This window comes from Gopherus evgoodei, chromosome 3 (assembly GCF_007399415.2).
Source record: "Gopherus evgoodei ecotype Sinaloan lineage chromosome 3, rGopEvg1_v1.p, whole genome shotgun sequence".
Taxonomy (NCBI): Eukaryota; Metazoa; Chordata; order Testudines; family Testudinidae; genus Gopherus; species Gopherus evgoodei.
In genome coordinates, this window is record NC_044324.1 from 199290952 (window position 1) to 199316978 (window position 26027).

Here is a 26027-nt window from a genome sequence, read left to right on the forward strand (position 1 = left end):
GGCTAAGGAGCAGTTCTGCAGAAAAGGACCTGGGGATTACAGTGGATGAGAAGCTGGATATGAGTCAGCAGTGTGCCCTTGTTGCCAAGAAGGCTAACGGCATATTGGGCTGCATTAGTAGGAGCACTGCCAGCAGATTGAGGGAAGTGATTATTCCCCTCTATTCGGCACTGGTGAGGCCACATCTGGAGTACTGCGTCCAGTTTTGGGTCCCCCACTACAGAAAGGATGTGGACAAATTGGAGAGAGTCCAGCGGAGGGCAACAAAAATGATAAGGGGGCTGGGGCACATGACTTACGAGGAGAAGCTGAGGGAACTGAACTTGTTTAGTCTGCAGAAGAGAAGAGTGAGGGGGGATTTGATAGCAGCCTTCAACTACCTGAAGGGGGATTCCAAAGGGGATGGAGCACAGCTGTTCTCAATGGCGGCAGATGACAGAACAAGAAGCAGTGTTCTCAAGTTGCAGTGGGAAAGGTCTACGTTGGATATTAGGAAACACTATTTGACTAGGAGGCTGATGGAGCACTGTACCTCCTCCCCAGGTAACCCATTCCAATCTCCATCCTTAGAGGTTTTTAAGGCCCAGCTTGACAAAGCCCTGGCTGGGATGATTTAGTTCATGTTGGTCCTACCTTGAGCAGGGGTTTAGACTAGATGACCTCCTGATGTCTCTTCCAACCATAATCTTCTATGATTCTGTAAAATTAAGTTGACTTAACTTTGTACTGTAGACATGTCCTTAGCGTGTGGCAGGCTACTACACTGTAGAATTACATCCTGTCTTGTCATGCATTAACTCTCTGTGTAACTATGTACAAAAGAAGTGCTGATAAGTGCTGACAACAGTGAGCTGTGAGGCTTGACTTTGTAGTCATAGGCAGTAAGAAGGAACTGTGAGAGGGCTGAAGCAGCCATGCCCTTTCAGCCCTCTGATGGAGGCATCAGGACACAGGGTGCATGTGTCACCTCCAGAGGTACAGCTAATCAAGTCCCCAGCTCAAGTGTATGGGGCACACACACACCTAAGGTGAAGGAATTAAAGTGGAAAATATATGTACACAAGCAGTTGAAAAACCACCTAACTTTAAATGCAAGATTTTTGTAAGTAGGAGCCTAATCTCTCTTTTGTCTTCTTCCTCAACTGTAAAATGGGGTATTAATACTTACCTATCTCTCCAGGATATATGGGGCAAAATTGATTAATATTGTAAAACAATTTAAGATTTTCAGATGAAAGGTGCTATGATTGCAAAAGCTTTATTATTTGTTGTTTTTGTTAATAGTATTGTGCTAGCGCCTGAGGTTCCCAAACAAGATTGGAGCCCCATTACTCTAGGCTCTCTATCAAAATAAGATATGGCCCCTATCTTAAAGAGTTTACAATCTAGAGTTCCAAACCTGCAAAGCCCTACACATGTGCTTCACTGAATGCACAGTGATCAATTCCACTGAAAGGAAAGCCACATTCATGGGACTGTGTGATGAGTTCCCACCACCCCTGAGGTGCAAGGACACAAAAATGAGAGTTGCCCTGCTGTTGGAGAAGCACATGGTGATCGCACTGTGGAAGCTGGCTACTTCAGATTGCTACTGATCGGTTGCTAACCAGTTCAGAGTGGGAATGTCGACCACTGTGTTGATACAAGTGTGCAGGTCCATTAATCGTATCCTGCTCCGAAAGACCATGACTCTGGGCAATGTGTGTGACATTGTGGATGGCTTTGCACAAATGGGCTTCCCTAACTGCAGAGGGGTGATCAATGGTACGCACATTCCAATTCTGGCAACAGACCACCTAGCCACCCAATACATTAATCACAAGGGGTATTTCTCAATGGTTCTCCTGGCGCTTTTGGTTCACAGTGAGTGTTTCACAGACATTAACTCTGGCTGGTCTGGAAAGGTGCATGACGTATGCATCTTTTGGAACACTGGCCTGTTCAAGAAGCTGCAGGCAGGGACTTTCTTCCCAGACCAGAAGATCTCCGTAAGGGAAGTAGAAATGCCCATTGTGATCCTGGGAGACCCCGCCTACCTCTTAATGCTGTGGCTCATGAAGCCATCCATGGGACAACTTGAGAGCACCAATAACAGTTCAACAACAGGCTGAGCAAGTGCAGAATGACTGTGGAGTGTGCATTCATGCCTCTATGGGAAGCTGGACATGGCTGATAATAATATTCCTATGCTTATAGCCGCATGCTGTACGCTCCATAATATTTGTGAAGGGAAGGGTGAAAGCTTCACTCAGGGCTGGATCACAGAGGCTCAGCACCTGGAGGCTGAGTTTGAACAGCCAGAGACCAGGGCTATTAGAGGGGCACAGTGTGGGGCCATAAGGATCAGAAATGCTTTGAGGCAGCAATTTGAAGCTGAAAGCCACTAATATTTGTTGCTATGATCGGGATTGCCGTGCTTGTAATGCTAGGATGTGATTGGTGCACATGAGGCAAGAAGGGGCCTTAACATAGCTCTATATATGTTGCTTTGACGTGCTCTTTTTGCTTTCGCTTAATAGAAAAAAGATTGCTTTCAAACAAACAATTATTTTATTGAAAGGCAACAACCAGAGGAGAGAGTCAAATAAAAAAATTCATCGGCAGAGATGGAGGAACGAAAGGAATGTGGGAATGGAAGGTGTCAAGAGGAGGAGAGGTCCTGGCCCGGCTACAGATTTGTGTATGTCCAGGGATCATAACCAATCTTCTCTTTTAGAGTACGATGCAGCGGGTGCTGTACTTCAGCAGGGTCAAACTGCAGATGGATGGGTGTTGAGTGCAGTGGGTATTGGGAGTTCACACTGCTGGACTGTGAGGAGGGAGGTGTGGAATTCTGAGGGTAGAGTGTGGAGCCAGGAGGTTAAGAGTGTGTTGGCAGTATGAAGGGTGTGCATGGGAAAGAGTTTTGCGACAGTGGCTGCAGGGGAAGGCAGGCACGGAGCATCTTGGTTTGAAGAGCTAGTATCACCTGGAGCATATCCGCTTGGTGTTCCATAACTGTTAAGAGTCGCTCCGTGGCTTCTTTCCAGTGTGCTGTGACCTCCTTTTGGTCCTTCTTCTCACTGTCCCACCACTCCTTCAATTCCTTTTTCTCAGCAGCAGAGTGCATCATAACCTCACGCATAAAGTCCTCCTTAGTTCTTCCTGGCTGCTTTTGAATTCTTTGCAACCGTTCTGCTGCCAATAAGGGAGGCTGTCCTCCCAAGGTCATCTCTGTGAAATTTAAATGCAACATTCTAGAGAAGCAGTATTGTCTGCAACACAGACAACACTGTTTCAGTGGTTTGAAACACAGCCAGTACTGACGTACCTGACACTAATTGGCTGACCCCAGGCAAGCGCACATAAGCCACAAGACCCCCAAAATGGTGAGCAGCTGCAGGGGAAGGGTAAATCACTATTCCCAGACCCTGCTGTACACTGGGCACTTGGCTCTTGGGCAGCTGGGGAGAACTAGCACTGTAGGGGGGGCCTGATAATCATTCCTGTCCCCACACTTTCCACAGCAGATAATCATTATGGAAGATATCTCGCTGCTGAGGGTGAGCAGGGCATCAAGGGACGGTCTTCTCCAAGACTGCGGTTTCTGCCCTGGCCCCTATGCAGCTAGCTTGTGAGCAGCTATGGTGATGGCACAGTGGCGCGGGAAAGTTACTGTTAATGGGGCAAGAAACAAAGTAGCTCTGCCAAGGAACCTGTGACAGTGGAACCTGTGACAGCATCTCCATGAGAGTTTCCTGGTGATCTCCGAGGGAGATTCCCACGAAGTGAGGGAGTCTATCACTAGCCTGTTCTGCGCTCAAACTAGGCATGAGGTGGGAGACAAGCCTGCTTTCTGTAACCTTTCTGCCCCCAACAACTCGCTTCAGCAATACCCAAAATCAGATCCACTTACCAGGGGCCTCATCTTCTGTTTGCGCTTCACCAATATCCGACTGCTGTGACTGGCTAGGCTCCTCCGGGGTAGAAAAGAGATCCTGACTGCATGGATCTCTGGCCTCCGCGTTATCCTCTGCCTCTGGGTCCCCTTCCCCTTCTTCATCCAAGATTATTTCCTCCTGGTTCGGTCCACTCTCGACTGACCACGAAGTATCCACAGGGGACTTTCCAGTGGATGTCGGGTCACCACTGAGTATCGCATCCAGCTCTTTTTAGAACCAGCAGCTCGTGGGCGCAGCACCAGAGCAGTGGTTTGCCTCCCGTGCTTTGTAGTAGGCGTTCCACAACTCCTTCACTTTGACCCTGCACTGCAGTGTGTCCTGGTCAAGGCCCCTTTCTATTATGCATCTAGAAATCTGTCTGTAAGTATTAAAATTCCAATGGCTGGAGTGCAGCTGTGACTGCACTGCCTCCTCTCCCCAAATACCGATGAGGTCCAGCAGCTCGGCATTGCTCCAAGCGGGGGATGGCCTGTTGCGTAGAGCAGACATGGCCAGCTGAAAAGATGCGCTGAGACCACTGCACAAATCACCGAGCAAACACGAAGGGGACTTTCAAATTTGCAAAGGAATGTATGGGGTGGGGCTGACGGTCACCTGAGGGCAGGGCAATAGAGTTCAAACCAATGGCCAGAGGGGAGAACAGGCATTGTGGAATACTTCTCAGAGGCCAATTGCAGCGCTGTAATCACCACAGTGTCTACACTGGCACCGCAGCACTGTAGCCACAGTGCAGTGTACGCCTCTCATCGTGGTGCTTTTTTTTTTTTTTTTAAAAGAGTGCTGCATCTGCACAGTTTCTGCACACTAAGTGGCTTGGCATAGCCCCCCATCCCTGAGGCCATGTCCTCAACAGGACTCCACTACTAATGATTACTAATTATAATACTAAAACTACAATAACTATGTACAAGAAAAACTCAAGAGTCCAAGCGAAAGAAATCACTGTGGGGCTTGTGAAAGCAAGGAGCATTCCAACACCATCACTAACAGAAAGAAGGAGCTGAGATGGGGCAGGGCCAATGGCACCCAACATATGAGCACATAAGCATGGGACTCCAGAGCTGGCTCTACAGATACCACTAGAGGAAAAATTTCCATTGACCATGCACGTGGGCACACACACACCTAACATGGAATCGACATAAGGAACAGAATGAAGAAGTCTTATTTCAAGCCATGCTGCCAACGGATAAAGTTCAAAGAACATATATTATCTATTTTCAAAAATTCCAAACTGTATAATTTTAAAAAGGTGCTTTCTTATACTTTTTCTTTTTAAATAATTAAGCCCATACATACCTCAGAATGTTCATCCCTTTCATCTATGAGTCTTTTTAAATGTAATGCCATATTTTTCAAGAGAGGCTCGATATATTCTTGTGACAGAGTGCTGACATCCATCCACTGCAGATCAAACACATTTTCCTGATTATGAGTTACCTATAAGAGAAAGAAATAATTGTGAAAACAACCTTCATGCGCTATTTAATTATAAGAATGCAAAAGAAGTATAACAAGATGGACGGAAGAATCCCATTCACTGTTACAGACTAGGGACCGAATGGCTAGGAAGCAGTTCTGCAGAAAAGGACCTAGGGGTTACAGTGGACGAGAAGCTGGATACGAGTCAACAGTGTGCCCTTGTTGCCAAGAAGGCTAATGGCATTTTGGGCTGTATAAGTAGGGGCATTGCCAGCAGATCGAAGGATGTGATCATTCCCCTCTATTTGACATTGGTGAGGCCTCATCTAGAGTACTGTGTCCAGTTTTGGGCCCCACACTACAAGAAGGATGTGGACAAATTGGAAAGAGTCCAGCGGAGGGCAACAAAAATGATTAGGGGGCTGGAGCACATGACTTATGAGGAGAGGCTGAGGGAACTGGGATTGTTTAGTCTGCAGAAGAGAAGAATGAGGGGGGATTTGATAGCTGCTTTCAACTACCTGAAAGGGAGTTCCAAAGAGGATGGATCTTGACTGTTCTTTGTGGTACCTGATGACAGAACAAGGAGTAATGGTCTCAAGTTGCAGTGGGGGAGGTTTAGGTTGGATATTAGGAAAAACTTTTTCACTCAGAGAGTGGTGAAGCACTGGAATGGGTTACCTAGGGAAGTGGTGGAATCTCCTTCCTTAGAGGTTTTTAAGGTCAGGCTTGACAAAGCCCTCGCTGGGATGATTTAGTTGGGAATTGGTCCTGCTTTGAGCAGGGGTTTGGACTAGATGACCTCCTGAGGTCCCTTCCAACTCTGAGATTCTATGATGTGTGGGAATTTACAACAGATTGTCCACTATCAAGTTTTGTGTGCAGACAATGTAATGTTGTGGGAGATGCACCTGTTCCATAGCCTGATCACCTCGTTGCATATGAAGGGTGATCTGGCTCCCCCCTGACTATTGTACGTAGGCTATGTTGTCTATTAGGATCTTCATGTGTGATCCTGTGATCAGCTGGAAGAAATGGGTGCAGGCGTTCCTTACTGTTCTTATCTTGAGGAGACTGATGTGAAGGAACATCTCCATGGGTGACCACTTGTGTTGCGAGGCCGTTAAGATTTGCAACCCACCAGATCAGTGATGTATTGATGGTGAGAAGCAATGACGGTGAGGTCTGGGAGAAGGGGATCCCTTTGCAAATGTTGGTTGGGCTCATCCACCAGTTTAGGGAGTTTTTGACCCTGGTGGGTGGTGACAGAGATTTGTCCAGCTTGTCACTGTTGTAGACCAAGCTGAACCACATTTAGAGGCACTGCATGTGAAACCTGGCATGTGGTATCACCGCTGTGCTCATTGCCATGTGCTCCAGGAGTTGGAGGAAGACTCTGGCTGATATTTGCAGGCTGCTTTGAACACTGTCTAAAAGTGTAGATAATGAAAGAAATCTCTGCTGAGAAAAGAGAGTGCTATGGCCTGCAACGAGTCAAAGTCAGTCCCTATGAATTCAGACATTGCACCAGAGTGAGAGCTGAGTCCTGGATTTTGATCTGTAGGGCTCACCTCTGTAAATAAGTGCTTTGGTGACTCAGTGTGACTCCTGGAGAAATTGGGCTCTGAGAAGGCAATCATCAGGGTAAAGTTAAATCTTTATCTCTTCAGAGAGTGAGTGGCTATCACCCAGAGAACCTTGGTCAATACACTCAAGGCCAACAACAGCCCGAAGGGGAGCACTCTGTGGTCTTGTTCCAGGATAAATCTGAGAAATCATCTGTGAGCTGGTAGGATGGAGATGTGAAAGTATGTGCCCTGAAGGTCGACGACAGAAAACCAGTCTCCCTGTTCCAATAAAGTGACCATTTTGAATTTTTGAGCCTGGACAAACTTGTTGAGAGCTCTGAGGTCTGGTATGGGTCTCTAAACTCCCTTCCTCTTCAGTATTAGGAAATAAAGAGAGTACAATCCTCTTCCTTGTAGATGTTGAGGTACTAGTTCTATGGCTCCTAACTGGAGGAGATTATTGACTTGTCATTCTAAACTCATGTGAAGGGTCCCTGAAGAGAGACAGGGAAGGGTGTTGTGGAGGGGGTAGGGAGGTGAAATGGATGGAGTACTCAGACCAAACTATCTCATGGATTGATCAGTCCAATGTTGTGTGTTTCCAGGCACTGCAGAATACTGCCACACGGTGGTCAAATGGGTGTGAAGCATTGGTCGGCTGTATCAGTTGGTCCAACGGCGCCTCGACTCATCTGTCAAAACTGGTGTTTGGACATAGAGGGCTGGGACAACGAAGATTGCAAGACAGATGGTTCCTGTTTGGGGAATTTTGCTTTCTTCCTTGGCAGTTCATATTGTCATTGAGGTTGATATTGGGATGTATATGGTCTATGCTGAGATTGGGATTGACTCAATAAAGTCATTCAACTTTGAATAGTTAATATAATCATATTTCACCATGAGGGCCTGATAGTTGGTGATACGAAACTGGAATATAGCCAAGGAGTACATCTTCCTACAAAAAAGGTCCAGGCGCTTTCAATCCCAGTTTTGCGGAGTAGCCCTCGACTCATGTAGTCAGCCGTATGATTTGACGGCATCTACCACAATGGAGTTGGGGGGTAGGTGGCAGAAAAGGAATCATGATTCCTTCGTAGGGACGTAGTACTTTATGTCCACTCGCAGGTTGCACATACTGTCACTGGGATATGCCACATAGTTCTTGCTGGGTCTAAGGTAGTCTCATTAATCAGAAGGGCAATTTTGGAGGAGGACGAGGAGTGGGGGATGTCAAAGAGCTGATGGTGGGTGTCCTTGACTTCCTTCAATGGTATCTTGAGGGTGTCCACTGACCTCTTTGCCAGAGGCTGGAGGAGATGAAAGTCATCTGCCAGATACGGTGATGAAGGCCTAATGGTCTGGAAAGGAGGAAGACCTCAGGGTCACCTCTTCCTCGGCATCACCCTCCTGTTTCTCCATGATGTCTTGTGGAGGTTCCAAAGCTCTGGAAGCTGTGGCTGAAGGGGTATGCCTTGAGGGTTCTCGGGCAAGGCTTGGCGCTTGAGAGACATGTTGGCAGTATGCTTCCCGTCAGTCCCAATAAGACCATGGGGGTGATGGTGGCATACAGCATGGTGGTAGTGCCCATGGGTGGCTGTACCATGATGTCAGTGGTGGGGACACCTGCGGGTATGGACATTGTTGGTACTGAGCACCATATGGAGCCTGAGAAGAGTACTGGGATGTTCTTTCCTCCAGCTTGCTGTCTGAACTTTCGTTAGAGAGTGGGGGAGTGAGGCCTGGCAGCGGTGACGATTCCCATGCCAAATGGAGGCTCAGTGCGAAGGTCGCAGTACCAAGAAGTGGGGATCCCGGTACATCAGATATACGGAGGTTGCTGGACCGGCAGAATTCCATTGGTACTGATTGCCCCAGCATCAGGTGTCAGAGGCAGATGGGGGTCTTATCCATACCACTCGCTCTGGGGTGGGTGAGGCATCGATAATAGTACCAATGATTATTTAACGTATTGAGGGTGCCTTTTTAGTTGAGTGCTTACTCCTGTCTCTCAGTGCCGATGACTCAGAGCCTGCGCCCATCAGGTCCGTGTGCACGTCAACAGTACCGACTGCTGTTGGTCTCCGAGAGCCAGGAGTGCTGGACTGAGATGGTCTTGGTGCCGAAGATACCGAGTGAGATGGAGATAGTCTATGGAGACCTCAGGGTGCACTTTTGGGGACTTCCCACTCTCCTCTAAGATGACTTCTGAGAGGGGTCAGCAGTCTGTTTCTTCGATCCATAGCCCTTAGATGGCTGTGGAGAAGATTCATGTCTATCCAGGGACTTGCAGCGCAAGTTCTGCATGGGTCTGAGAGCCACCTCCATTAAAATAATCTTCTGCCTGAGCAGTCTGTCCTTATGGGAATGTGGTCAGAGTTGCTGGCAGAGACTACACTTTTTCTGGATGTGGCCCTCCCCAAGGCAACAAATGCACTTAAGAGTGCTTATCTGCAATCGGAATTGCCTCCTTGCAAGTGAGGCGCTTCTTGAAACCTGGTGAACTGGGTATACCCACTGGAGGCGTGGGGTGGGGTAGGGGGTGAGGATCCCTCGAAGGGGAAAAAAAGCAGGAAAATGAAATTTTGGGGAGAGTTCTGTTTTGTTTTGTTTTTATTTTGGGGGGGATAAAATCAGAGGGTAAAGAACAATAAACTATAGTATACTAACAAAATAACTACAAAGAAGTGTCATGTATCAGAGGGGTAGCCGTGTTCATCTGATCTGTAAAAGCATTTTTTTTGCAAAGAGTCCTGTGGCACCTTATAGACTAACAGACGTTTTGGAGCATGAGCTTTCATGGGTGAATACCCACTTTGTTGAATGCAATATAAATGCTTATATAAAAGTGAATAAAGCAAAATCAGTCTCTAGCAAGGGGAAGTTAAGAAGTAACTGAGGAGGCTTAACCAGCGTGTGCTGGCTAGCCTCATCGCTCAGCACGAGGAGAGACAGACAGCACATGTGTGGGCCTAATGGACACTACTATTGAAGTTCTATGATCAGCAGTGCAGGGACGCAAACACACCTACCATGGAGTACCCATAGGGACACTACTTGAATTAAAAATTGGGTTTGTTTAGTTTGGGAAAAGAAGTCTTGGGGGTACATGATAACAGTCTTCTACTACATAAAAGGTTGTCATAAAGAGGAGGGTGATAAATTATTCTCCATATCCACTGAGGACAGCACAAAAAGTAATCTCCTTTGCTGCAATTTAAGCCTATTAAAGGTTAGACATCAGGAAAAGCTTCCTAACTGTAAGGATAGTTAAACACTGGAACAAATTACTTACGGTATCTCAGCCATTGGAGGTTTTTAAGAACAGCAGGAATGGCCAAATGTACCAACCCTCTGAGCAACATATCACAATCTTCAGAAGTTCGAGAGCTGGGGCTAAGCCCCAAGACACCCCACCCCCCACATACACACACACACTTCGTTCTGCCAGAGGCAATGCATGGGGGGAGGCATGTGCTATCACATGCCCCTCCTCCCAGATTTTTGCCAGGGTTTTCTGGCTAGGTCACATAGTGCTGCCGGCCCCATCCCTGCACAGCAGCTGCTGGATCCGGCAAGCTGGGAGCTGTGGCCGTGGGGAGAGGCAGCAGCAAACAGCTGGGAGCTGCAGGAAGAGCTGCTGCCTTTCCCCGCAAAGCTAAAGCAGCAGCTTCTCTCTGCAGCTCCCAGGTGTTTGCTGCTGCCTCTCCACACAAAGCTAACACCCGGGAGCTGCAGGGAGAGGCCACTGACGATAAGAGGTGGGGCATAATTCAAGCTGTTGGGGGTGCCAAACCTTTAAATTATGCCCCCTCACTCTCAGCAGGCACCAGTCATCTCTGGCAGAAGCCCCAAGCTCCCTCCTCCCCCCAGTCTGGTAGACAGAGAACGGGGAAGACCTGGGGGGCTCTGTGAGCTGTACTTTAACTGTAAAAGAGTTTGCTGCAGTTTGGCCACACCTGGGTTAGACAAATACCTCTCAGGAATGGTCTAGATAATACTTACTCCTGCCTCAGTGCAGGGAACTGGAGTATATGATCTATCAAGATCCCATCAAGATCTACATTACTATGATTCTGTGATGGAAAAAACTATTCAGTATGAAAAAAATGTTTTGATTAAAGTACCACCTTTAATAAGAAATGTGATTTGCTCTCATTTGTATAAAATGAAGCCTTCTCAACTAACGTTCTCTAATGCAATCCATTAACGTGCATGTCAAATTGATTGCTCTTGTTTTTGTCTAAATAAAATTATTCTTCTTTCCTTAATATTCCAGAACAGCAAAAATGAAAATCACTTGGACATTAGGTAGCACAAAAGTAACAAATACCTCTTGAATGTGGGCAGCAACAGCTGCTCTTGTATCAAAATCTAAACCTTGGATTCTTTCAATGAATTCTTCTTTTTTCTGACACTAAAAGAAATACATTAACCACAATTATTTATCATACCTCCTTAGTATATTCTGAAAGCTGATGATAAAATAATTATCAGTTGTCCAATCCCCTGGCTAGTCAGATTGAATGTAATTATAGCAAAACACTGTAGTTTGTATTTGATTTTTAATATGAGTGAACTGAGACAATATTCATTTTGAAAAAAGCTGATGAAGGGGGCTTCTTAAAATTTGTATATTTCTTGCTCAGATTCTATGATGATGTTTACTTCATAAATATTTCCTAAATACCATTTTTTAGTATTCAAACAGACAATCATATACTGAGCAAATTTCTCTGAACTGCTTTTTACACTATTCAATTGAAACCAGCTGTACAGTATACTCTACTTTTCTACCTAACTTTCACCCAATCAAAAATAGCATATTTAGAAAAGTATAGCATACTTAAAAAAAAACCAAAAAAAAAACCCACACAACTTTCATGGATAAACTGGTCACTAATTTAATGAGCTATCATAGGTCTGATCTTTAATCAAATAACACTGTTGCAAGCTAATCATGTTATTAGCCCTGATCCTGCAAAAAGACGTAGATACCATTTTAGCTTTACATAGACAAGTAGTCCCATTGAAGATAAGTTATTTTCAGATCAGGAGGCATGGATTATGTGATGTTTTCTAATAATTTTACTTTCACTAGGTCAGCGTAGATTTAATTTAATCTGATTGGGGGGGATCAGAAAAGTCAAAAAAAGATTTATATGCACATGAATAGTGTAACTAACCATATACATATAGATCAGCAGGTGCACAAGTCATTGCTGGATCGGGGCCACAGTGAATAAATGTTACTCAACTGAGCCCTCTCAGACTAAATTCAATCTACACTAGCCTTTTTGTATAACAAACATAAACTTTAGGGCTGTCGATTAATCGCAGTTAACTCATGCAATTAATATAAAAATTAATCACAATTAATCGCACATTTAATCGCATTGTTAAACAATAGAATCCCAACTGAAATGTATTAAATATTTTCGATGTTTTTCTACATTTTCAAATATATTGACTTCAACTACAACATAGAATACAAAGTGTACAGTGCTCACGTGATATTCTTTTTATCACAAATATTTGCACCATAAAAATGATAAACAAAAGATATAGTATGTTACTATATAGATATTCAGGCCTGTCTGTAAAGGCCTACACTTTAGGAATTTAGGTATATGTTTATCATTTCATTAGTTATAGAGGTATAAAAGAAAGGATAAAAATCACTGTCTGCCTGTGTAAGGGCCTTCTCTCACTGTGACAGTCTGAGGCCCTGTTCCTACGCTAAGGCCTTTGGCTAAGCAGTGGGAGCAGCCATAAGCTGGAAAGCATACGAAAGTTTGCGGCAAGTTCACCCCAATAAACACTGAATTGTTTGCACCTTCGGACTTTGGGTATTGTTGCTCTCTGTTCATGCGAGAAGGACCAGGGAAGTGGGAGGGTGAAAGAATAAGCCCTCTAACATCTTGGTGCTGTGACTCAGATACATCACATCAAATAGGTGAATGGCAACCTGTAAGTCCCCCTCCCTAACAGTCCACGCAGCTGCTTGGAGGGGGTATGGCGAAAACTCTTGATGGTAGTTGTGGGTTCTGGCACGCTGGGATAACTGATTTTTTGAACAAATGGATAAGGAAGAATCAGGGCCCATACCAGGTGCAGGGGTTCACCTGGGATGAGACTGAGAAGGAGATGGGGGAGGTTTTGGGAGACCCCAAGGGAAAGGAGTGTAGGAAAAAGGGAATGGTATTACAAGGTTTGTGCACTGGGATGGCATACTGAGTAAAAAGGGAAGCCAATCTCCTCCAACACATTAAGGATTTGTAGGAGACTGTGGATCAGCAACAGATTTTAACTGAAAAATCCACGTTAGCAGTAGAGGTAGTGGATTTGAAGGCATGGGATGCTGTACGGACAGAGGAGTCTTGTGAGGCAATCCGGCAAGAGAGGGATGAACGCTGGGGAGAGTATGAGACTTAGAGGAGGAATTGTATCAATGTAAACATGGGGGCAATGAACTTGGGGACCCCAAACCATCCACCCCACTAATGGAACTGAAGGAGACACCTCCACTACCCTACCCTGAAAATACACTGTACCCACCACTGCCAGTTGACATTGTAAGCCAGCGATCCACAGTTACAGCCCCTGCGAGAGAGGCTACCCTAGAGGAACTGCAGGAGGCAGGTATAATGGCCCCAGTTGCGGGGGGGGGGGGGGGAACCATGCCCCACAAGTAGTAGAACAGGCAGAAATCCACCCCTTGTACCTGAAGGACCAGGAGGCAGTATGGGACCATTTGGGAAAGGTACCTCGAGATGACTGGGATCAGTTTGTGCTGTGGCTAGTGGAGGTGGGCAGGGAGATGGAGGGTCTAACTCGAGAGGACCAGGTGATCATATGGCATAGTCTTTTGGGATGGGGCACCTTGGGAATCAATGAGGCAGGACTGGCACACTCATTTCTAATCCCCGGACAGGTGGCAAAACAATTGTTTGGGGTGTACTCTCATACTGCAGGGATGAATAAGATGAAGTGAATCCCTGGAGAAGCAGGACAGGATACACTTAATTGCATACAGGCATAGGCACGGTGCTGGGTGCATTCCTTGGAGGGTCCATGGGTGATACCACAGACAGGGGCACCAGGACCTGGTGGGAGTATGGATTTGCTGGAGAAATGGTTGGAGCTGTCCACAGTTTGTGGGGCATTTAAGGTTCCAGCACCCTGAACTTGCTCCCAATCAGCTACTACAGTTTCAGGGACATGCAGATGTGTGGAGGGATATGCATCATGGGGAGAGCCAGTCCATGTTATTACTGCAGAGGATCAGTACAAGGTGGAAAGGGGTGGGTCAGCCCAGAGGGGAGGATGTAGAGGGAAAAGCTGTGGCTTTGGGAGGGTAGTCAGGGACAAGTGGGCAGCTATAGAGCAACAGATCCAGAGACTGCAAGCTAAACTGACTACCCAGGATCTTACCAGATCAGAGGGAAAGTGACCCCGGAGGACAGGGGACTGGGATTCCCTGAAATGTCAGGCACGCAATTTTGCTTAGAGACAGGAATGTGTTTGGTGCCAGGACACACAGCTTAACCACATGAGGGCAAGGGAGGGCCTCAGAAGGAACTGAGACAATTGTAGGGGCAACGGGAGGGGAGAGACAGTTAACCCTGAGGCGGGGACAGATCAAAGAAATCTGGGGAGAGGGGAGATTCTGTGGGGTTGTAATTATATATTTAATCTGTTGGGGGCAGGAGAATTACACAAACTGGGATTTGTACTGGGCTTAGCCAATTGGGTGTGTTTAGTGGAGCAGATGAAGGACTGACAGAGCTATACCATTCCAATGGGGATAGCCTCTTTAAAGCGGCACATGCCCTCACACCACCCATGATGGGGTGGGGAACACATTCCTCTGTGGGTTAAGGATAACCTGGATTGTGGTAGGGGCAGCATGGAAGTACTGCTAGCGGGAGGGGACCCTCCCATACAGAAACAATATCCTATTCCTCGGGAGACATTGGCAGAGGTGGGGGCAACTATTGGGGAATTGGAACAGAGGGGATTGATTAGAGCGGTTGCATCCCCTTGTAATATTGCTGTGCGGCCAGTGACAAAGCCAAACGGTACCTGGTGCCCCACTGTGAATTACAGGGCACTAAATGCTCTGGCCAACTCACCAGCCTCAGTAGTGGCAACGTATCCTGAAATGCCAGCCCGTATTGGACCCCAATTCTGAATTTTCACTGCGTTGGACATAGCTAATAGGTTTTGGTCTCTGCCACTAGCTAGCTCGTGTCAGTATAAAACTGCATTCACATAGGAGGGCAGACAATTCTGCTGAACAGTCCAAGCCCAGGGATATCAGGATTCCCCTGCAATTTTTCACAGATACATGAGACAAGCTCTGGAGGAAGTGGATTCAGCAAGGTGCATACAATATGGAGATCTGTTAAAAACGTAAGAATGGCCATTCTGGATCAGACCAAAGGTCCATCCAGCCCAGTATCCTGTCTACTGACAGTGACCAATGCCAGCTGTTCCACAGGGAGTGAACCTAACAGATAATGATCAAGTGATCTCTCTCCTGCCATCCATCTCCACCCTCTGACAAACAGAGGCTAAGGACACCATTCCTTACAAGTCATTAATGGACTTAACCTCCATGAATTTAGCTAGTACTCTTTTAAACTCTGATATAGTCCTAGCCTTCACAACCTCCTCAGGTAAGGAGTTCCACAGGTTGACTGTGCGCTGTGTGAAGAACTTCCTTTTATTTGTTTTAAACCTGCTGCCCATTAATTTCATTTGGTGGCCCCCCATTCTTATATTATGGGAACAAGTAAATAACTTTTCCTTATTCACTTTCTCCACACCACTCATGATTTTATACACATCTATCATATCCCCCCTTAGTCTCCTCTTTCCCAAGATGAAAATCCTAGCCTCTTTATTCTCTCCTTAGATTGACCCTCTCCAAACCCCTAATCATTTTAGCTGCCCTTCTCTGAACCTTTTCTAATACCAGTATATCTTTTTTGAGATGAGGAGACCACATCTGTACACAGTATTCAAGATGTGGGCATAGCATGAATTTATATAAGGGCAATATTCTTATTCGCTATCCCTTTTTTAATGATTCCTAACATCCTGGTTGCTTTTTTGACTGCTGCTGCATACTGCATGGATGTCTTCAGAGAACTATCCATGATGACTCCAAGATCTCCTTCCTGACTCGTTGTAGCTAAATTCGCCCCCATCATATTGTATGTGTAGTTGGGGTTATTTTTTTCCAATGTACATTACTTTACATTTAATTTGTCATTTTGTTGCCCAACCACTTGGTTTTGTGAGATCTTTTCGCTAATGTCAGAGACAGAGGAGGAAAACAGGAAACTAACCGAGCAGGTCCTGCAAGCTTTGGCAAGAGCAGGTTGAAGGTCAATGGGAAAAAGGCTCAGATGGGACAGACAAGTGTGACCTACTTAGGAGTGGAAGCGTCCCAGATGGGAAAGGAAATTGATAAGGGACTGATGCAATTGATTCAGTCCCTGCCATTGCCTACGGATGTTAGAAGTTTGCAAAGTTCTCTTGGTCTAACTGGATTTTGCAGGAATTTTGTGGCCAATTATGCAAAAATATCTGACCTAACCAAAGCCTCAACTTGGGAGCGGTCAGAAAAGTGTACTGAGGAAGTGAGAGTACTAAACGAAAACTTGACCAATGCTGGCCTCCCTGGATGGGGATAACTCTTATCTGTACCCTTTGGTATCTGATACTACCATTGGTTGTGCATTAATACAGGAATATGGAGCAAAGTACTGACCTGTGGCCTTTGCCTCTTGACTTTTGAGTGCAGTGGAACTGAAGTATGGATGAAAAGGAGTTGCTGTGCACCTACTGACAGCTAGGGAAATTCAAATATCTCACAGTAATGGAGGAAGTAATAGTCCAATCTCATCATGACCCCCTGCGGCTGTTAAACATGCATTCTATCTTACAGGGACAAGTGAATGGGTAGCGTATTGCCAAATGGTTGCTGGCTCTACAAGGAAAACATAGTCTGGGTAGCCGGACTATATCTGACTGGCACTCCACACCAATGTGAAGCCAGCCCAGGCAAAACCCAACATCAGGTGTTTTGGGCAGCTAACCCCAATCAGGTAAAGGAGGGGACACTGGTATGGTTTTTGGATAGAAGTTGTAAGTATTGGAGGGATGAAAAACTGCAGGCTTAGCTGTTGTGGGAATCAGGAAATGTGACAGTCAGCACCATTGGTTTCTCACTAGAAGCAAGGTCAGCTCAGAAGGCAGAACTGGCAGCCTTGCTAATATCTTTAAATGAAGTGGATCCCAAATTTGAGCCAGAATGTTGGGTGGTGGTAGATTCAGATTATGTATTTCGTGAGGTCACATTAATGCTGAGTTGGTGGGTGGATAATCATTTCAGGGCAACAGATGGCTCCACAATCAAGCATGCTAACTGGTGGAAGCGAGTGAAGGAGCTCAGTCACTGTTTTACATGGATCAATGTGGTAAAGGTACACAAAAAGACAGAACCCCTAAGCAAAGGGAATAATTTAGCCTATGCAGAAGCCAAGCGGGCTGCAACACAGGCACCCCCATGGACCTGGGAGCCAGAAGAGAGTGTGCCTCTAGCAGTAATAACTAAAGTGGTGTGGATACAGATTGTGGAGGGTGAATTTGAGAGTTGCAAGAATGCGAACCAGGACTGGAAGGCATCATGAAAATTGAGGTCAGGCATGTGCCAAATGTGGAATTAATGGAAGGGATTTGGTGTCTCTTAACAGCTGAGGGACCAGCAATGCTGTGCCCTCAGGGAAGCCGGATGGCTTTCTTAAGCTGGGTGCATGGGAGTTTGACAGTGGGACACCCTGGGTTTGAGGAGGAACTGGGAACTTTAAAAAGATTGTGCTGGTGGCCAAGAATGGCAGCTGATTTTAAATCACATCTGGAATGTTGTTTGGACTGTGCAAGGCACAAACCACCTCACAAGGTGCTAAGAGGAAAATTAATGAGACAAGCCCCCAGGGGACCTTGGGAAAGAATACAAATTGACTACACAGGATCCCTACCACCAGATCACAGAAAAAACTGATTCATGTTGGTAGTAGTGGATGCTTTCAGCAGGTGTGTGGAAGCTTTCCCCACAAAGTATTAAACTGCCTGGATAACTGCTGAAAAACTGGTAAACGAGGTATTCACTCGCTGTGGGATCTCAAAGGTGATTGACTCAGACCAAGGAGCTGCTTTCTGGTCAGATCTGTTAGGGGAGCTATCAGCTCTCACTGGAATCATTTTCCATACTGCTTATGACCCACAGGCTGCCGGGCAGGTGGAACGCATGAACCGTACCATTAAAAGTGAGCTAAGAAAGGGAGTGGAAATGGGAGGAAAAAACTGGTCACAGTCATTCCTCTTTGTCTTAATGAGAATAAGGGCCTGAGAATCAAAGTGCACAGGATTTTCTCCATATGAGGCTCTCATGGGAAGTACCTGGGGAAGTCAATACACACGGCTTAACACAAGAATGGATTTTAACTCTAATCGACCATGTAAAACAGGTACAACAGGTGGTGGCCTGGTGAGACAAGCAATGAGCAGCAAGAGTCAAAGCACGGTATGACCTACCCAGGGATCGTGATCTACCCATGGTGGGAGATCTAGTGATGTACAAGATTTCAAGTCAACACCATCCATTCCCAGCTCCTAAATGGAAGGGCCCCTATCTTGTCCTTGACCAATTAGGGTCCAGTCTGCTATTACTGGGTACAGAGAATGGAGGAAAGGAGTGGGTTCACTGCACAAAAATAAAAAGGTACAAATAGGAGACTGGGAAAGGGGACGTGTAAATTTTGTTGTGTGTGTATTAAAGGGTAATTCAAAAAGGAGAAAAGGATGAAAATACCCAGGCCCTGGATGGAACAATTACTACTGCTAATCACAATTGTCACATTTACAAATTCTATTCAGATCCCACAATGTGAAGTGTCAAAAGGAGGCAACACATGCAGCCTGTGGTAATAAAGCTAATGAAGACTATGAGAATCTCACCACAGAAAGATGTACCACTAATACTCCAACAGGAATTTGACAGTGTCAGTACATGGTTTATGGATTAGATTGGGGGAATCCCAATCTGGTGGAGAATATCAAATTTATCAGGAAATATTGCATGGTACTCCCTGGGAGCTGCCATGATTAATGATAGTGGAAAACAGTGATTTCCCTACACTCCCCCTTGAATTTCCCCACCACCACCCCCCTCCAGTTTTGTGAACTAGTTACATGTCAAACCTGGTGGCTGAACTCTGCGACTTTGTCCTCACCCACAACTATTTCACATTTGGGGACAATATATACCTTCAAGTCAGTGGCACTGCTATGGGCACCCGCATGGCCCCACAGTAAATGCCAACATTTTTATGGCTGACTTAAAACAACGCTTCCTTAGCTCTCATCTCCTAACACCCCTACTCTACTTGCTTTACACTGATGACATCTTCATCATCTGGACCCATGGAAAAGAAGCCCTTGAGGAATTCCACCATTATTTCAACAATTTCCACACCACCATCAACATCAGCCTAGATCAATCTACACAACCGGTCCATTTCCTTGACACTACTGTGCTAATAAGCGATGGTCACAAACACCACCCTATACTGGAAACCTATTGACTGCTATACTTACTTATATGCCTCCAGCTTCCATCCAGGACACACCACACAATCCATTGTCTACAGCCAAGCTCTAAGATACAACTGCATTTGCTCCAATCCCTCAGACAGAGACAAACACCTACAAGATCTTTATCAAGCATTCTTAAAACTACAATACCCACCTGCTGAAGTGAAAAAACAGATTGACAGAGCCAGAAAAGTACCCAGAAGTCACCTACTACAGGACAGGCCTAACATAGAAAATAACAGACCACCACTAGCCGTTACCATCATCCCCCAACAAACTTCTCCAGCGCATCATCAAAGATCTACAACCTATCCTGAAAGACGATCCCTCACTCTCCCAGATTTTGGGAGACACGCCTGTCCTCTCTTAAGACAGCCTCCCAACCTGAAGCAAATACTCACCAGCAGCCACACACCGCAGAAAAAAAACACTGACCCAGGAACCTATCCTTGCAACAAAGCCTGATGCCAACTCTGTCCACATATCTATTCAAGTGACACCATAATAGGACTCAATCACATCAGCCACGCCATAAGGGGCTCGTTCACCTGCACATCTACCAATGTGATATATGCCATCGTGTGCCAGGAATGTCCCTCTGCCATGTACATTGGCCAAACCGGACAGTCTCTACGCAAAAGAATAAATGGACACTAATCTGACATCAGGAATCATAACATTCAAAAACCAGTTGGAGAACACTTCAATCTCTCTGGCCATTCAGTAACAGATTTAAAGGTGGCAATCTTGCGACAGAATAGCTTCAAAAACAGACTCCAAGGAGAAACTGCTGAACTTGAATTAATATGCAAACTAGATACAATCAATCTGGGCTTAAATAGAGACTGGGAATGGCTGAGCCATTACACACATTGAATCTATTTCCCCATGTTAAGTATCCTCACACCTTCTTGTTAAACTGTCTTAAATGGGCTGTCTTGATTATCACTATAAAAGTTTTTTTTCTCCTGCTGACAATAGCACATCTTAATTAATTAGCCTCTTAAGAGTCGGTTGGGCAACTCCCACCTTTTCATGTTCTCTGTATGTATAAATATCTTCTTGCTGTATGTTCCATTCTATTCATCCGAAGAAGTGGGCTGCAGCCCACAAAAGCTTATGCTCAAATACATCTGTTAGTTTCTAAGGTGCCATAAATACTTCTGTTCTTTTTGTGAATACACACTAACATGGCTGCTACCCTGAAACATGCCAATTTAGTGACTGTTTGGAAATCTGAATTGAAATTGAAACATTAATACACACTTTAAAAGCATATACAGTGTATGATAAAATATGTGTATCTGAAAGTATAATAGATTTGAAAAGTATGAACATAGACTAGCTTCCTTATACAGCTGTTGTTTTTTATGACAATGTCAGTGCATTCATTTCGGTGATGTTGGCCAACTTAATGATTTCAAATGATGATTTGTAAGCAAAGTCTAAATGAGCTCTCCCTAACAGCTAGTGATGAGCTGGGGGCTGAGGGGAAAGGCTTCAGGACCAGATTGTATTTACATTCACACCTAATCTACCTAGGTATCCAGCAAACAGAGCTGTGTTTCCCAAGTGATAGATTTTGGCTGGGGTTGGGTTACAAATCATTTGAATGCGGGGGTGGGGGAATGAAATGTTGTTCTTATTGTATGAGTAAAGGGCAGTAGAACTGTACTTAGCCTGTGCTGATTGAGGGCATCAAGAGAGAGGCGGGAGACCTGTCCCTCTCCACTGTTTAAAAACAGAGCTGCTTAGGCTCCATAGATAGTCTTTTGTTCCGTTAAGTGACCACTGCAGCTAAAATCACTGATAATCAGGTCTAAGTGTTTAATCCTGCTGTGGGAGCAGTGTTCCTGTGGGTACAGTGTTTTTGTGTAAAAGATAGCCCAGACTGCACTCACAGCAAGGTGCCCTTACTAAAGCTCAGCTGAAAACACAGAGCTGGTGGAACCTCAAGAGACCAACTCACAGAGGTCACAGTGGCAGGTGGCAGCAGAAGATGACTGCACGGGGCCATTGGCAACAGAGTGGTAGAGTGAACGATGGCATAAAGAACAGCCGCGGCCAGAGTGAACAGTGGGCAGCTGGAGGAATGAGCAAGGTGGCTTCTTGCCCCCCACCTGGGAGGTGTACTCACGAGAAAGCACCTCTAAACTCTGAGTCTCCACTGACCAAAGACAACACTGGTGAGTCAGGTGTGGTGGAGACAAGTGAGGGACACATTAAAGAAACATTTGTTTCTTGGACTATATTTTAGTGACTTTGCTCCAGAATGCTTAATTTGTAACTGGGAATGGAAACTTACATAAATGTTTGTTTCCTAGTAGGCCAAGATTTTTAAAATGCATTATTTGCCAAGGTTGTTATCTCACACTGTTGCTATCTTTAGAGGTCATTATGTTGGGGAGTTTCTGTACTAAACATTTTTATAATTAATTTTTACATAAGAATGGTCATACTGGGTCAGACCAATGGTGCACACAGCCCAGTATCCTGTCTTCCAACAGTGGTCAAGGCCAGGTGCCCCAGAAGGAATGAACAGAACAGGTAATCATCAAGTGATCTATCCCCTCTTACTCATTCCCAGCTTCCAGCAAACAGGCTAGAGACACTCAGAGCTTGGTGTTGCATCCCTCCCTATCCTGGCTAACAGCCACTGATGGACCTATTCTCCAAGAATTTATCTAGTTCTTTTTTTTAATCCTATTATAGTTTTGGTCTTCACAGCATCCCCTGGCAAAGAGTTCCATGGGGTTGACTTTATGTTGTATGAAGAAGTACTTCCTTTTTAAAAAAAAAAACAAAACAAAACCCAAACCTGCTGCCTATTAATTTCATTGGGTGACTGCTAGTTCTTGTGTTATGTGAAGGATTAAACAACACTTCCTTATTCACTTTCTTCACAGCAGTCAAAATTTTATAGACTTCTATCATATTCCTCCTTAGTCATCTCTTTTCTAAGCTAAAAGTCATTTTAATTTCTCCTCCTGTTTCATACCCTTAATCATTTTAGTTGCCCATCTCTGTACCTTTTCCATTTCCAGTATATATTTTTTTGGGATAGGGTGACCAGATCCGCACAGTATTCAAGGTGTACACGTACCACAGATTTACATAGAGGCAATATAGTACTGTCTGTCTTATTATCTATCCCTTTCTTAAAAAAGCAAAGGTTTCAGAGTAGCAGCTGTGTTAAGTCAGTATCTGCAAACAGAACAATACTTGTAGCACCTTAAAGACTAAACAAATTTATTTGAGCATAAGCTTTCGTGGGCTACATCCGATGAAGTGGACTGTAGCCCACAAAAGCTTATGCTAAAATAAATTTGTTAGTCTCTAAGGTGCCATAAGTACTCCTGTTCTTTTTAAAAAGAAACAAAATGTTGGGAATCATTGACAGCTGCTGCACATCGAGTAGATGTTTTCAGAGAACTATCCACAATGACTCCAAGATCTCTTTCTTGAGTGTTAACAGCTAATTCAGACTCCTTCATTTTGTATGTATAGTTGAGATTGTTTTCCAATGTGCATTACTTTGCATTTATCAACATTGAATTTCATCTGCCATTTTTGTTGCCCAGTCACCCAGTTTTGTGAGATCCCTTTGTCATTCTTTGCAGTCTGCCTGGGGCTTAACTATCTTGAATAGTTTTGTATCATCTGCAAATTTTGCCACTTCACTTTTTTCCAGATCATTTATGAGTATGTTGAACAGTAATGGTCCCAGTACCGACTCCTCAGGGATACCACTATTTACCTCTCTCCATTCTGAAAACTGATAATTTATTCCTACCCTTTGTTTCCCATCTTTTAACCAGTTACTGATCCATGACAGGACTTCCCTCTTATCCCATGATGGCTTACTTTTCAAAAGTCAATTTAAATTAAATACTTTTTTTTAAATTTATATTTTTTTAGAAATCTAGACCTGTTATGTGTTTTGGTGTAACTTTCATTATTCTTATGTTAAATTTGCATCATGCTAACAAAAATTTACTTTATTCATCTCTTTTATATATCTCATTGGTCCTGACATCCCCCCTGTAAATTTGAACATCCACCCTAATTTCAATTCCTGGGGAAATCACTGGTGGAAAACACAGTTACCCAGCTATGTAGTTTGTTACAGAGGGTCCAAAGAATATAACCCTCTGGTCTCCTGGAGCAAATGAACCCTCTTGGAAAAATAGGGTGCCACATTTAGGGTGTGATGTTACCATATGTAACCACAATGATACTTCGATGGAAGATAATCCCCAAAGGCGTGATTGTAATGTACATATTACATTGGGTGTAAAATCTCTTTGGACGCTGGGTGTATGATGAGTTAACCATTTTACAGGTAATATGGATGCCAAGTTGAAGAATCCAAATTTAAAGTGGCCACAGCCTGGAGCCAACAATATTCCCTGACAAGCAAATGTATGGGAGCCATTGTGGGAGCGGATGCAGCCAGCACTTCTTAACATGTAACTCTATTACATGGGTGGTACGCCCCAAGGAATGGTGGGTGGACCAAATTCATCCTAATTGTAGTATGTATATAAAAGGATTGAAACAACAATTCAAATGGTGGGTGAGGGGACACACCTGGAATCGTTGTCAGAAAAGGGGATTGGGGGCAGCAGGGAACACTATGCTAGGTATATGGAATCTGGAGGACGAGTGGGTAACCAAACAATTAGTAAGCCAAAATGTGAAATTTCAACAACAAATTAATGGCACAGCAACTATTAGCAGTTACCAGAGGTGGAGGACAGCAGTAAACTTGCGGTTAACTCATTGGGCAGGAGACCTGGTGACATGGGGGGGCGTGGCTTCAGAAGATTAACATAGGGAGAAGTGTGTGCAGGTATTCAAAATGCTCAGTTAATGTTAATGAATATTATGAAATGTGCTTGGTAAGAACAATGGCCATCAGGATTAAATTGGGAGGCTAGCCCATTTTTATCCATAACTGCAAAAACATACCCTTCTACCTGAAAAATAACATCCCCGACCTGTGGGGAGAGTTCTTGTGTAATTGTTACTATGATACATGGGAAGGAAATGCAAATAAGGTGGTCCCCTTGAACCCTATGGGAGTAACTAGGGAAGGGGGAGTGTGTTGGGAGCCACTAAGAAATAGGTTGTGGGGTGGGATGGGGTAATTTGGACTGTCATCACATTAAGAAGTTGTATATCCAGAGGAGGAATATGGATGTGCCCCTCTCCTATGCCTATGGAAGAGCAGGATCAATGGCCTATTGCAAAGGGGATGGCATTTAGGGGTAATGTATATGGAGTACAGTGTATTCTGTTGGGAATGCATGCAATCCTGCAATATAACACTAGGAGGCAAAATCCTTCCAGTATATGACCAAATTATGAACTTCTATATACTGTCACCTGGACTATGGTGCACCAATGGATCAGTGGACTTAATCGCTGTAGACAATTGAACCAGCACCTACTACCTTATGCTGTACCAAGTAGTTGATTTGCTTTGGACAATACCAAATTTCACTGTGGATATTCAATGGACACACAATATGGACAAGAGCCATGCAAGCGCCAACAGTTGGACACACACACACACACACACCAGGATGGCGCTGTCAAATTTTAACCCTACCAAAGGAGGTGAAGCAGTGTTTTTGGTGGTGGCCAGGATATTGGACCATAATGCAATAGTCAGGACTCTCGGTGTTGCTACGGATTATCATAGCAGCTGGCGTATTGTTAACTGTATTTGTGCTACGTGGCATACGGAAACGATCGGGGGGGGCACAACCCCCTAGAGAACAGCCACTAATTATAACCCATAAGTAATGTAGCAATCCCTCCCCCCAGTGTACTAGACAAACCAGATCCAATCTTCTTGGGCCCACTATAATGGGAAGCCTGGAACACTAATTGGAATAGTGACCTAAGCCCAGAGGTAAGTGGGGGAGTGGGATACCCAGAGGAAACACAAGGAGGAGAGTACAAGATGGGAAGCCTCCTGATTCATATTGAGAAAGTAGGGCAATCGGCTAGTTATCTTAGGTGCATGTACACAAGTGCAAGAAGCCTGGGAAACAAGCAGGAAGAATTGGAAGTCCTGGCACAATCAAGGAACTGTTCAGGAAGGACAGGTACGGGAAGAAAGGTGCAGGAGTTGCACTGTATGTAAGAGAGCGATATGATTGCTCAGAGTTCCAGTTTGAAACTGGAGAAAAGTCTGTTAAGAGTCTTTGGGTTAAATGTAGAGGCAAGAGCAACAAGGGTGATGGCGTGGTGGGTGTGTGCTACAGACCCCCGGATCGGAAGGATGAGGTAGATGAGGCTTTCTTTGGACACCTAACTGAAGTTTCCAGATCACAGGCCCTGGTTCTAATGGGGAACTTCAATCAACCTGACATCTGCTAGGAGAGCAATAAAGCAATGCAGACAATTCAGGAAGTTTTTTGAT

The 26027-nt window shown here is 44.9% G+C and overlaps 1 protein-coding gene across 9 annotated transcripts in view; it reads right to left on the reverse strand.

The window, feature by feature from the left end:
- CCDC88A (coiled-coil domain containing 88A) overlaps nt 1–26027 on the reverse strand; it is a 356902-nt gene that overhangs the window by 217483 nt on the left and 113392 nt on the right. For all 9 annotated transcript variants that reach the window (XM_030557801.1, XM_030557800.1, XM_030557794.1 and 6 more), the window contains 2 exons: nt 11262–11345; nt 5241–5381 (listed from right to left, as the gene is read on the reverse strand). In XM_030557801.1, the coding sequence (XP_030413661.1) occupies nt 5241–5381; nt 11262–11345 (225 nt within the window). The remainder of the gene's footprint in view (nt 1–5240; nt 5382–11261; nt 11346–26027) is intronic.